The sequence below is a fragment of the Asparagus officinalis genome, chromosome 10 (genome assembly GCF_001876935.1).
Source record: "Asparagus officinalis chromosome 10, Aspof.V1, whole genome shotgun sequence".
NCBI classification, from domain to species: Eukaryota; Viridiplantae; Streptophyta; class Magnoliopsida; order Asparagales; family Asparagaceae; genus Asparagus; species Asparagus officinalis.
In genome coordinates this window covers 45,913,405-45,927,432 of record NC_033803.1, presented here as the reverse complement: position 1 = coordinate 45,927,432, position 14,028 = coordinate 45,913,405, and the positions used below count along the sequence as shown (strand labels likewise).

Genomic DNA, 14,028 nt, shown 5'->3' with positions numbered 1-14,028 from the left:
TGCTTCACATTCTTTCAATTAACGCATAGCAATACAGCAATTTACAAGTATATTAATATCTCCTAAAAGTCTGAACTTATATATTCCAATTCACTCGCATAGTTCAAATTTACATGATGCAATCAAAGTTAAAAGAAGAAAAAGAAGAATTTTAAAACTAATTTTGACCAAATAAAGAAAAATTGTTGCTATCAGATCTTCGTGAGGTTCGTTGCAGCTAGAGAAGGGTAGGGTTTCTTAACAGCTCTGCACCTATTTCACATAGGAGCACTAGAGCTCATCTGAACCATTCATTTTCTTAGAGATTATAATAGGAGATGTTATTTCCTCCTTACATATTCCTATAGAAAAAATAAAACAATAAAGACATTACAATATGAGCATACTCTCAGATTCATTACATTAAAGATGCAACAATGGGATAAAACCATAACAAGGTTAGCAATAGATTGCAAGTCTCTTACTTCCCCTTCTGAACCTAAATAAAATACAAAACTTCTAGTAATCATCAGAATCCGGATCTGCATCAACAATGTCCGGCAGCGAGTTGATAGATGTCGAATCAGAATCACAAGATGTTAAATCCCTATCCTTAAGGCTTATACCCAAGCTTTCCAAACTATTATTGCTCGTGCCTTGGTCTAGATTCAAGTCATTGCTTGAAACCACAATATTTTTTATTGGCTCCATCTTATAGCCCGAGGAACTGCCAGGAATTATGTTCTGTCGAGAGTCAAGGTCGTTGCCTTGAGATGAACTGCTTGCAAACTGCTCATCTTGTTTTCTGCTTTCAGACATGGAAACTAAAGCTGGCTCTTGATGAGCATCGATGTTAGCTTCCCTACCTGTGGATGCCATCTCTGCATCAGCAATTTGCATCTTCTCCTGTATGTCTCCCGCATTCTTTTCTGCTAAAGCCTCTGAGCCCCTCAAAATATCCTCTTGGTTTTCTGTCTGCTGAGTTGCATTATTACTACCTATGGCAGGTTCATCACCAAGCCAGCTATTGTATATGTTGTCATCGTCGTCATCATCATCAGCTAGGTTATTGAAATTACCTAGACCAAGGGAGGATATGTTCGGGTTTAGATGTTCGGGGTTAGCTCTCTCATCAAGTGCTGAGCTTTTGGCGACTGGAGCATCCACAAGTGGAAGGGCCCGTGGATGGATGAGGATCTCCAAAGCCAGAAGGGCATGTGCACAGAATGCAGCAAGCTTTGTTCCAGTTTCTTGCTTCCCTGGGGTAACAATTTCAAGCAATTACTTACAGAGAGTATACAGGAAACTTATATAAATACATACGTAATAATCAAATACACTTACAGGTTTTGTTAGTTTCACTGAAAGATATGGGAGAAAGGAAAAAATAAATTGATGACTTTTCAAATTCCTATTACACATCATGTACGTCTTTGCACAGTTAGTTCAGCTTGCACAACATAATTGCGGTTGTTTAACTGCCACCCATGTTTTTTACTCTGGACATAGTTTAGGAGGAAGTATCGGCCAGAGTGATCAAGACACTGAATTATACAGAGAAAACTACATACATGTGCATATCTATACACAGTAACACACACCGTTTGGCTAGTATAATAGTATTAGTGACACAATTTAGGTTTATGTATTGTGAATAAGCGGTTTGCCACTTTCAATGTCACTTTACAAAGTTCTTATACAAAATACAACATTATAAGACTAAAGACTTGAAATCAAGAGCTATGAATATTGACTGACAAGAATGGTTTACTCAAAAACTTTAATTGTCTCTCTACAAAAATATTTAACAGTCATTAATCAGCCGATCTATTAACGGACTAGTTCAATTCAACAAGTCTGGTAAATAAGCACTGTTCTTAATGAACTAGAATAAATAGTTCAATGTTTTAAACCAAAAAGAACCTTAAGCTTCCATCATACCATTATGGTATCAATTACCTTGATAGCTCCAAGATAAGATGAAATAGGTATAAACTAAATTTCAGAGTCCTCAATGTTCTTTTCATAACATGAATAAGCATTGTTCACGTATTTGCTTCAGAATTCCATCACCTATGCAGTCAGTTAAACACCACCATCTGGTAGTTTTGTTACAAACTGATTTTAAGTGGAGTGACAAACATAATAAAAGGGATGACATATCCACTGAACCCAAAAGAAACATATATAGTATTTGATGTAGTTATTCGGTCAAAATTTATGAATATATCAGTGTACGCTTCTGATGCAGACTAATCTGACGATTTGTGCAAACATAATACTGTAAGAACCAGAAGGGGATTGCACAACCATGTCAGGAATTGTGAAGATCACTACATTTAACAGGATAATATATTTAGCATAGATCTTAGATAACTCCAAACCCACATAGAAAATGACATAAAATAGTCACATAAAACTGAAACTACAAATGCAACCGTTGACAAACAATCAGCGGTGCGGTAAACAGAATTACTAATAATAATTTCCTTTTCCTATTTTCTCATTCTTAGAAACACTTGAAACATTTTTGGTATGGAAAAGCTCATGGAAATAAACTGGACCAGCAGAAGATTAAAGTTTGAACATCACTTTCAATTGAACAGACAGAAGGAAAAAGACCAAATGGTGGAAAGGTCACCAAAATTTGTATCCATTGTTCCACGAAAATGCATCAGGTGCTCATGGATTAGACACCCTACGAGGCTGAGATTCAACCAAGGAAGACATACCAGAAGAATCTGATATATGAAACCTTCTAAGCCTACAAAGGGCACAGGAAGACATCTTTGTGACTTACATATGTTTCTAAGATGCTTATCTGACAAATTAATAAATGAAAATTTAGACTCGACTGTATTCTGTAGGAAAAGCCAAACAAATAGATGGTGATATCACCAACGTGTGACAATCTGATTAGATGATGATATCTCACATGTTTTAGATTCCAAAAGATTCCAGGACATCTGAAGTGTTTGCATAATGATCATTTACAAAATCAGAGAAAATACAGGACTCAAACTTTTTTGTCTTAATACTGTTAGGAATCTTCGGATATGTGCTAAAAGATTATACCTCTGCGGAAAATTTCAAGGCCTTGTGATAAATATGGAGGCCGAACATGGGCTGAGGAAAGAAGAGATGCTAGCAATGCTTCTAGTCCGGCAAGCTGGAAATCTGCCCAAGAGACAAATGATTCATCTTTTAAACTGGGATACTTTCCTTCGCTGGCCCATCCATCACATGCATTTATTGCAACATTTATAATAAGTGAATCCACACTGGACCGCCAACTCTCTGATTTCAAAGAACCGCCCTGTAAAGTTATTTCAAAGAAACAGTGTTTTGTAAAGTTATTCCAAAATTACTCCAAAATCATGATATAAAGCTACAAACAACTCATGTATTACAAATATATGCATAATAGGCTCTATTTGATTACTCTTGGATATATTCACACAATTTATTATTTGCACAAGGAAATATCCAAGTTTACTAACAAGGTGTGCATAGCCCGCAAGTAGATCAGATTATAGTATTACAAATATATGCACAAAAGGCCATATTTGATTTCTCTTGGATATATTCACATGATCAATTATTTGCACAAGGAAATATCCAAGATAGCTAACGAGGTGTGCATAGCCCCCAAGTATAGACTACTTTACCTCCCAGTATTATACTTATACATACCACAGTCAAAAGAGCTTCCAGTGCTTTCAGTGCAGCTATCTTAAGAGAAAGAGGAGATGGCATTTTTCTGTCAAGTGCCCCAGTTTCAACATTAACCCCATTTGGCTGCTCAATTAGTGATCCAGAATCATGTTTCCTTTTTCTGTGGGAAACTGGTATTGGTTTTGATGAAGAGTTACCAGAAGACAATGCCCCAACCTCCTCAGCGTTAGTAAGGTCCATGAAAGCATTGCCGACTACCTCTTGCGCAAGATATAGGGACATACCTGAACAGGAAACAATCCTGTGGATCAGTAGCAAAATTAATGTGATTATAAAGAAGCATGAGCTAGTTTAAAATTAGAGAAGATGAGAAAAATCACCTTCTAGAATACTAGAAACCTCATAATTTGGAGTGTTTGAAAAAAAAAATAGCGAAGAAAGGGCAACAAAAGCTTCAGATAGGTTTATGGATATGGATACGAGCAAGCAGTCTAATGAGAAAATATGTAAACGAGAACTATGATATGCTTTATGGGTCACAATTCAGGTTGCAGTACATTTGAAGCGTTCGATTATATGTTCGTGCACACATACACAAACATTATCAACATTTAACATATTTGAATCACTCACCTGATAATTATTATAAGGATAAAACATCATTAACAGCATATAAAAAAACATGATAACAGCTTTTATCAAATTAAATAATCAAACTCCAAGTCTAAACTTAATGGCAATAGTCTAGCTGTCAGACAGTAAATAACTATAGTAAAGAAAAACAAAAAGCTAAACCAAAGTATAACCAATTGGTCTTCCATCTATCTCATCAGTTTTCAGGTCTCTGGTTGATATGTGTGAGGGTATCACATAGCATGTCCACATTGGTATCCCGTAGGTTTTGAAGTGAATTAGATAATACTGACATAAACAATACCAGATTGAACACAGTTACACAGGGAATAGTCTACATCAGTAATTTAAAATGTAAAAGAAATGTAATGTAATAGATATGACCTCCAGGCAAATTTTGTGCTTTGCTAAATAGTTGCACAAATGTTATAATAAAATCTTTTCTCCCATATCTTCAGAATTTAAAGAATCATGGTTTAAAAAATGCTAGGAGGTTCTAGGCAGTGGACCAACTGCCCCTATCTATCACCTATATCACATGATTTATACACCCTGTTGCGGTCCATGCGGTTTGAAACACCTAGCAGTAAAACGCTTCTTAGGCAGCCACTTATACTGCTTTTACAACAATGAAGAAATAAGATTCTCATCCAAAAGAAGGAAGCGGAAAAAAAAAACACTACATGGTAATACTAAATTAAATATATCATATCTCCAGAAGTTTCCAGTTCTATCAGCTTTAGAAGAATATAATTATGATTATTGTAAATAGTTTCCACTTTTCACCCAAAGTCAGGTGACACATACTTAACCAAATTCTAAGTGTTGAATGCTATTTAACTTAACGGTCCTAATGCAAGCTTTTTAACGTTATTCACTCAAACAAAACTAACCCAGGTATGAATTACAAGTCGCTTTAATTCCATCAATCGATTTACTTGAACTCTAAGGGAACATAACAAAATCAACTACTAGCCAAAAGATTCAGCATGAGGGCATGAATGAGCAAAACAAGTGTTTATGTAAGTAAGGTCAACACTTTGGCCAGAGACTAAGCAGTTCAAACAGAAAGATATGTGAGAACATCAATCAATTCACATGAATACCAGTTGGTTTCCCCCAGTTGAAGCTAAATCACTTATTATATGCTAAATGCTAAATGCTATAACTTAAAACTACAATAAATAAACAACATGTAGCATCTTACACAATTAAAATCAAATCCCTGCCTAGAACTAAATGAAGGGTAAAGATCTTGGTGCATAGAGAGATCTGTGTTCATAATGCTAGGTAAGCGAGATGAGTTACTGACTCTGTTCCAGAAGTAACATCTAGGCTGAGGCAGTTAAAACGCATACACAAAATAGAATTCAATTTACACCAAGAAGCCAAAATGGAAAATTTATGTAACATTTATTATTTAAATGAAGCCTGAATACGAAGAGGTCTGTAGATTACACTAAAAAGAGGTTTGAGTAGAGGTCACCAAAGGGGAGCCGCACATGGAAGTGCAGGTTGAGAATGGAGAAATGACCACTCATAGGAATTGGGGGAAAAAAACATGTCGCATCAACCAAAAAAAATGTCACAAGACTTCTGTTGTGGAAACCTGGAACTACCACTTATAATGCCCTTCAGGTTTTGCTTACATATGGATCTCATAGCGAAGTTAATCTTTTAGTTATAGAGCAATGTCTGGATCAAACATATGTTACATTTTTCGAGATTCTTAAGACTAGTGAATTTCATTTGACTCAAAATCAACTTATTCTCCGGTTAAAGATAACATATCCTCCTATTGAACATCTAATATGAAAGTATGTGGAGATGAAAGTACAATACTAAAATCTATATGCAATAAATAGAACACACACATTGATTGTTGTTTTTTCAGAGAAAAGTTGTGATAGATTGCCAAAATTGTAACAATTATATCTTTATCAAGCATCGAAAGCATCACTTAAGCTACAATAAATCTTCCCCACTTAAGCTGTAAGTATAAAGAATGAACGCAAGCAAAAAAGGATGCAATATCAAGAGAAACTTGGATGAAATAGTGCATACCAACACCAAAAGAAATTAGCAAAGTCTGCATGATAAAATAAACTTTTATCCTTATTGGAGGCAATTTTGCTTTCCTGAAATACTCTGTTAGGAGTCGCACAATATTGGCAGCATGGGGCAAGAGTTGGCTGCAGGCAAAGAATAACATCATCAGCATTACATATGAAACGTTATAACTTCGAAGTAAAAACTGGACTATTAACAAAGACGATGATGAGGAAAAAGTAATGAACTGGACATATTAAGAATTGGGTCTCCAACAAGATCACATGATTTGCGTTAAAACTGTAGTATAAAAAGCTTGCAACAAAGTGTGAAAAAGATAAACCCATAAGCTGCAGAAATGAAGTAAACTCATAGAAGAAAGTATCGCGAGTACAACAAGGGAAACTACGAAGAACACATGCATGCTCAATAATTAACTCCAATAAATCTGATAAGCAGTTCCTAGATAAAACGAGTCTGATCTGCATCCACAGAATGAGTTTCGAATCACGATGACCACTTGACCCAAAAAAAGGACATAATGCTTACCTCCGCACTCCCTTAATGACTGCAACCAAAAGATCCAAGCAGTCCAAGTGCAAGGATGGAAGCTCTGCACACAGAAGTTCTTGATGCATCGCAGTGGTGAAAAGCAATAATGAACCTTGCAAAGAACCATCTAGATGAAGCACTCTCCCTATCAATGCTAGCAAAGTTTGAATCGGAATGGTCACCTTTATTAAACAGCCAAACAATACGTGAAATTAGTTCTCCAAAGATGCCATATTATTGGTCAAGATATAAGACAATGCTTAGTAAATGCATCCTACCAGAACCGGATAGGGATTACTAAGCATCATAGAACAACAGTGCATCAGAGTAGAGACTCGAGGTATGATCATTCCAGGAAGCATTTTTGTTGCCTGTTCAAATGCTTCTGACATCAACTGGCCTCCCAAAGGAGGAGGAGGATCTTTTCCAGGAGGAATTAATAGCCTCATAATCTCAGAACTTTTAGCTTCTGCAAAAATATTCAACGAGCAATCAGTACCCAGAGTTTTGAATCAATAGTTAATATAAACAAAAGTATTTTTAATACCTTCTTCTAGTCCTTGAAAGGCATTATTTAAAAGCGTACTTATTGATATTAGAATCTTCTGCATTAACAAGGACCAGCTATCTTCATCACCTCTTACCCTTGGAAGTAATGATAAACAATAGGCACATTTCTGGGGGAAAAAAGGGAATGAACAAAAAATATCAGAATGGAAAAAATTCAAGATGGAAAGGCACTAAACTAAGAGTTATTTACGACATTCAGAACATAGAAAACTGTGGAAGAGAGGAGAATGATCTGGCAATGGATGTTTCTTTACTCACCTTAGACATATCTGAGTTGCTTCTGGCTAAAATCATCTTAGAAACAAGAACAGTCTCAACCTGGGACATGTTAAGTTACCCAGTCAGCTTTTCTCCCTAATTGTTTGATATATGAAAGTAGATCCAGAACACAGTTACAAGTAATCAGCAATTCTATTGACCTTTCAGTAAGTAGAATATGGTGTTTCAGTCCTTACCATTGTTATATATGGTTGAGGATACTAATATAGTCATTTCAGCAACTTTCTCTTAAGGATCTTCATACATAATCATTGCTTCCACATCTGCCCTACCTTACAACACAGTGATTTTATTTTATTTTATCCCCAAAGTTCTCCAAGCGCCACCTTGTTTTGAATCATTTGCAGGATAGCTTACTCAAGGATCATCATGTTATTATCTTGTTCGACTTCTCTTATTTTACATAGAAAGACTCCAGTTGCAAGATCAATTAGCAGAAAAGAAGCTGGCCCTACATGACTGCATTTGATTGTTTTTGTGTTTATTGGAGTCTTTCTGCATATGCAGTTCATTCAGAAGCGCATATGACATGGAATACATGGAAATTGCAACTTTTATCCTCTTTACGTTCGTATTTTGTGTTGAAGCAATTGCTGTCATAACTTACACCTAAGATAATAAGAGCATATAGTTAAGTAGAGGCATGGTGTGTAAGCTTACATTATCATAGTGACGGTGAACAGAAGATGGAAACAAGGTTATGGCAGTGCACAACAAATCAACTGCTCCTTCCTGTACATATAAACAGTTTAGACCACAGAAAGGTGGGAATGCTGAAAAACCAACATCATACAAAAGAAACTGACCCATACAGCCTTGGCATCATCCTCATTTAATAAATTGATAATAGGCTGAATAAGTTTTCCAACAAGTGATGTTGCATCTTTCTTTATGGTTGGAAAATTGGCCAACCTGCACCCAGGACACAAATTAATGAATTATCATGATTTAAATCTTTTTGGATGTCTATGTTAGAAAAAAAATTCATTGTAATAAGAAAAAGATCAAATGGAAAACCATATACAGAGCCATCTGATGCTAAACCACATGCTGAATTAATGTCCTACATCAGAACAGTTAAGACTCAGCACATTAGCATCACTTTGCAACTTAAAGCTAAGGAAGCATGACCTCAAAGTAGACGCAAGCAATAGGATCCACAAGTCCTACAATGACTTTAAAAGGGATAATGTAACTAGGAAAGATAGAGAAAAAGCAGAAAATGAAAAAAGTTCCTGAAGCATGGCAGATATGGTCTTCATGCAAGCACAAAGTCTTTAAAACAAACAGAAGAAAATGCAGAATAAAAGGGAATCATTTTGAAACAAAAATAAAAAGTATGAAAACCTGATTCCAAAGGTACTGACTGTAAATTGACATAAAAATGATGAATACATTACACATGCATGATATTGACCCACTATAAATGCCACGCGGCCCATGCTCCCATATCATACACAGATTTAAGCCTCAATTTTTATACAAGTTTAGTTGTGGTGTGCAACAAGGTTGCAGCTCCCACACTTTAGCAGGCATACTTCGCTGCCTAATTCTATTGGAACCCAAATTTTTCTTCCAGTAAATTCAGAATTATCTTAACGTATATATATAGAACTACATCTAAATTCATCAGTTAACCCTTCCTCTTAAAAAGTTTGAACATCAACCCATCTTGTTCAATAGTATAGCTATTCAAGTAATGTTCTTTGCTTCAAACTCACTTAAAATGGCAAAAATAATGTATAAGGAAAACTCTGGATTGTTACGCTAAATCCAAACTATGACATACTTGATTAAGGTACACATCCGAGAGTTAATATCTAATTGCAAATTAGTGCATTCTATGCATCAATTTTCAATCGCTCAGTTTGATTTCTCTTGATTACATTATACCTCTGAAAATTACTATATTTTCAGTAATTAATGTATTCTAGGCATTCAATTTCAACCGCAAAATTTTATGTCTTATCTTCCCACTCATAATGAACTCGCTTCTATCTTTGGCCGCAGGTAGTGAATCAGTGATGTACACTTTAATGCATTTTAATTACTTCAGTATCAGTTTATACTAAAACCATCTTGCTATTATTAACTGGTAATTTGAAGTTCAACAAACCTTGTTAGAAGATCCGCCAGGGAAGCACATGAAGCCACTTTGACAAAATTGGCGCTGGAAGTTGGCTGCTAATAAAAAAATAAGATCCAGGGTCAGTATAAAAAGCATGAACAAGTAACTATATGACTAATCGTCTGGAAATTCAAACATAAAGTTATTGATTAGAGAATAAGAAGACATACAAGAACATAAAATATCAATAGCATATCCTTGCTATTCAACATTCTGCAAGAGTCTGTTCGGTGGTACACCAAAGAATCATTATTCTATGAATCACTGAATCTCCTTAAATAGTGCTCCCTCATTTAACTCTCAACATTAAAGGTCCTTATCTTCATCAATGAAATTCTTCTTGTTTTTGCATTTGTTGCTCAAACTACTAGACTACACCAACAATTATAGATATAATAGATAACTTACAATTGATATATAGGGTATATCTCCCTAATTAGAACTGGCAAGTCCTTATGATCCTTGACTTGTAAACAATATGACAAGCATAACTCCTCAAAGACAACATGCATGAAAAGATGGCATATTCTGCTAAATATTAAAACTAAATCAGATGTTGTGAGCATTCTACGCTTTAAGCTTATTATGGAAATTTACTAACACGACATGCAAATATTCATAAACAACAGCATGTATACGCGTGTCCTCGAGTCACAAGTCCTCCAACATATTCTCCAATCTCGCTGGGCGATGGTTAGCTTTGTAAGGCTACATATTTAGCTACAGCCAGCTCTTTTAATATGGATACGAATTACACAATGAACCCTTCATCTGAGAAAATAGGACCCTAATGAATGCTCTAAAGTAATACGAAGACAGAGGTCCAGCTTAGTTGTCATATTCTTTATAAACAAGCGGAACATAGATCAACGTTATTAATCGTCACAAAATTCCAGAAAGGGGTTTGACGATGGGAATTTCAAGGGAGGTCATAGTGAAGCATATCAGAAAATTACATTACAGTACCTTGCTTAAAATACCTGCATATTATTCAGAAGCTTCTGGAACCAAAGCGAATACGATGCTAAGAAGCGATGAGACGTACAGCTTTCGAAAGTCACGCCCAGCAAACAAATACCCGCCCAACACTTATCTGGCTAGACCATGACAAGGAAACGAGACCCATTAACAAAAATAAACTGCAACGGCAGCTAGCAGTGATATTGTGATGCAAACAAGCTAAAGTTAAATTTTTTTTACAAAGAGACACTATTGCGAAGCCAAACATATCGATTTTTCCATCAAAAATAAATTGTTTTCTGATCTATATTTAAAATGCATAAAATAATTACATCTGGTTAGCTATTTTTTTTTTAAAAAATTAAATATTTATGGCTGTACTTCTAAATCAGCTACACAAGAAAGCTAAATCGAAAGAAATCAACTGATTTCTCCAAGATTCTAAAATGCTCCTAAACCAAAGAATCCAGAGTAATTATTCACCATATTGCTGGAAACGAGAGAAAGCAGGCGATCGACCCACTCATCGACGGTCGATCTCCAAGCTTCAGCGATCTTAGGGTTCGGGTCGGGGTTCGGATCTCGCTCCGATAAGAGTCCGTGGGTCTTCACGTGAGAGAGGACGGAGGCGAGCTCCGATGAGCTCGGAAACGGGCGCCTATCATCGGGGAGATGGTCTCGGATGAGAGATTGAAGCATCCGGGGCTTCAATCGAGGGTCGTTCATGCCGCTGAAGTGGTCGGCGATCGACATTAGAGCAGGATAAGAGGGAAGAGCTGGAGTTGAAATTAGGGTTTTTGTTCTGTTCTGTTTTGTTTTGTTTTGTTTTGAGGTGGTCGCCGGTTTTGTAAATCTTAAAACCCTAGCTGAGGGTTTTAGCAGACTAAGGTTCGCTCAGTTTCTAATCACGTTCGACCGAATCGGACCGCTTTAGAACAAAATTCAGTTCGGTTCAGTTTGAAACTCAAGGTGCAAGTCTTGCTTGGTTTTTTTTTTTTTTCAATAAACAAACAAGTTTGCAACAAGAGTCTGATCTTCATGAAATAGACTTATAATGGTGAATATTGCAAAATAATTTCTATTTACTATATTTGTTCCGTAACAAGGTAGCTAGCCATGGTAAGTCGGTAACTAATATCTTGTAAAAAAGTTGCAAAATTTGCTACACAGCTAATTTGCCACAACAACTATTGCAAGTTTGCATTAACTAAAAAACGAACGCATCGTCATCAAATTAGTGAATTCTAACTCAAAAGTGCAAATCCTTTTCCATTTATAGAGACAAACGCTTTGACTGTAATGGATATGTATTTCCTTTAACCAAAAAACGCAAAAAAAAAAAATACAATTCTAATAACTTTTGCAACAACTAAACATTAGATTTGGATTTCAAAATATATTCGCCACAATAAAAATGTAGATATCCAAAGGACAAATTTGAGATTTTTTTTTCATGCAAAGTATGTAGTATGCAATATTTCAAGCATGCAAGGTTTGTTTGCAATTATAATTGTACAGTACCAAACAACCCTTTCATTTTCAAATTCTATATTTGCCATTGTTGTTTTGATCTAGATGCAATTCCTCATATTCAATTTACTTAGTTTCACTTTTAATAATTCAAAAAATAGCATGTTAATGGTTATATAATCCTTCCTGATCACCATAATTTATTAAAGGGAAAATTGCTTGGAGGAACTAAATTTAATTGGGTCATACATCCCCACCCCCCAACTAGAGTTAACCACTTGTAAGCACCTTGACCCAAATTTTTATGCTTTTACACCCCAAACCTAACATTGTATATGTAATTTATAGTGTATTTTTTAGCATTGCTCATTTTACCCTTTGTACTCATTTCCGATTGGGGGTTTATGCTGGAGAGATCTTTTTGTCTTATTGGCCAGCAAAGCAAGCCATCATCAAGTTGGAAGTCACTTCCGATTGGGGGTGTACGGTGGAGAGGTTTTATGGAGGGAAAATGGAAAATTGGAGGGGAAAATCTACTAATTCCCTCCCAAATAATGCATGCATCATATCAATGTAATATATACTCTTCCCTCTTTAGATCTACTCCTAAGACCTTCAATAACCTTCAACAACCATTTATATTCTAAACTTTTTCCTCTTAACTTCTTCAACAACCAAAATGAAATATTATTTATGTGTGTGATTTCATTTAATAGTAATGCAACCTTCATTAAAGTCAATTCGACAACAAGTTTAGCTGAATTGAAGATGCAAGCTGTAGAGAATTTTAGAGTACTATACGAAAGTTTGTTGATAAGTTACTCTATCGAGATATCGAGAAGTTTCCCAATGTCTCGTTTGAGCTTTCAAAAGATGAAGATATTCTCAACATGATAGATTATCATCATTCAATGAGGTTAAATATGGTAACCATGACTGTTACTAAAGGAGATGAAGGACTCACCCATGTCATAGGGACAGAAACAGAGCTTAAGTAAGTATTCAAAAGTATATTTTTCAGGTTCTGGATACACGTGATATATTATGTTACATCCAATGTGACATATTGACTTTATTTGTGACATATTAACTTTATTTGTGATATGTACGTCTTATATGTGACTTTACTGGTAAGTATCACACGTGACTTATATGTGACATTTACATTCAACTTGCAGTGTTCCTAATGTAAGCTCACAGTCATCAGAGCATATCGAGGAACCTTATGAGAGGATCCCAATCGAGGAATCAAAGAGGATCCCAAACGACAACCCTCAAGGAGAGCATGTGTAGATGATGAACGATGTAGTAAGTGATTCGTCACGGATCCCAGCATGGTGGCACGAGGCAATTACTGAAAAAAGGCAGCAATTTGAAAGCACAAAAGAAGTTAGAATGGCTCTTATATACTACTCTATAGCTAAGAAGTTTGCTTTTAAATATGTTAACAGTGAGCCAAAACGTATTCGTGCTATTTGCATGTTCAGAAAAGAAACAAAATGCACGTGGTTGCTTTTCGCTTCACCATTGAGCCATGTGTCGACCCTTGCTATAAAAAAATTGTTCTTCAACATGCATGTGGACAACATAACAGCACAACTGGTCACTTCAGAGCATCAAGAAAGTGGATTGCTAGTATGATATAATCAATTATGAAGAGGCGTCCATATATTACCCCAACTGACATTAGAAATGAATTGCACTGTCAATATGGATTAAGAGTTAATTATTCT

The 14,028-nt window shown here is 35.7% G+C and overlaps 1 protein-coding gene across 2 annotated transcripts; it reads right to left on the bottom strand.

Moving 5' to 3' along the window:
* LOC109825160 (proline-, glutamic acid- and leucine-rich protein 1) lies at window positions 283-11,681 on the bottom strand. 2 transcript variants are annotated; one of them, XM_020391908.1, is made up of 13 exons: window positions 11,309-11,681; window positions 10,846-10,962; window positions 9,854-9,921; window positions 8,544-8,649; window positions 8,398-8,469; window positions 7,717-7,776; window positions 7,436-7,565; window positions 7,167-7,357; window positions 6,886-7,070; window positions 6,352-6,479; window positions 3,673-3,938; window positions 3,055-3,295; window positions 283-1,238 (listed from the first exon to the last, which is right to left on the bottom strand). In XM_020391908.1, exons 1-13 carry the CDS (start codon window positions 11,576-11,578, stop codon window positions 499-501), a joined length of 2,574 nt encoding a protein of 857 aa, XP_020247497.1. In that variant the 5' UTR covers window positions 11,579-11,681; the 3' UTR covers window positions 283-498. The 2 variants fall into 2 exon arrangements, with proteins under 2 accessions (XP_020247497.1, XP_020247498.1); XM_020391909.1 differs by having other exon boundaries at window positions 9,854-9,918.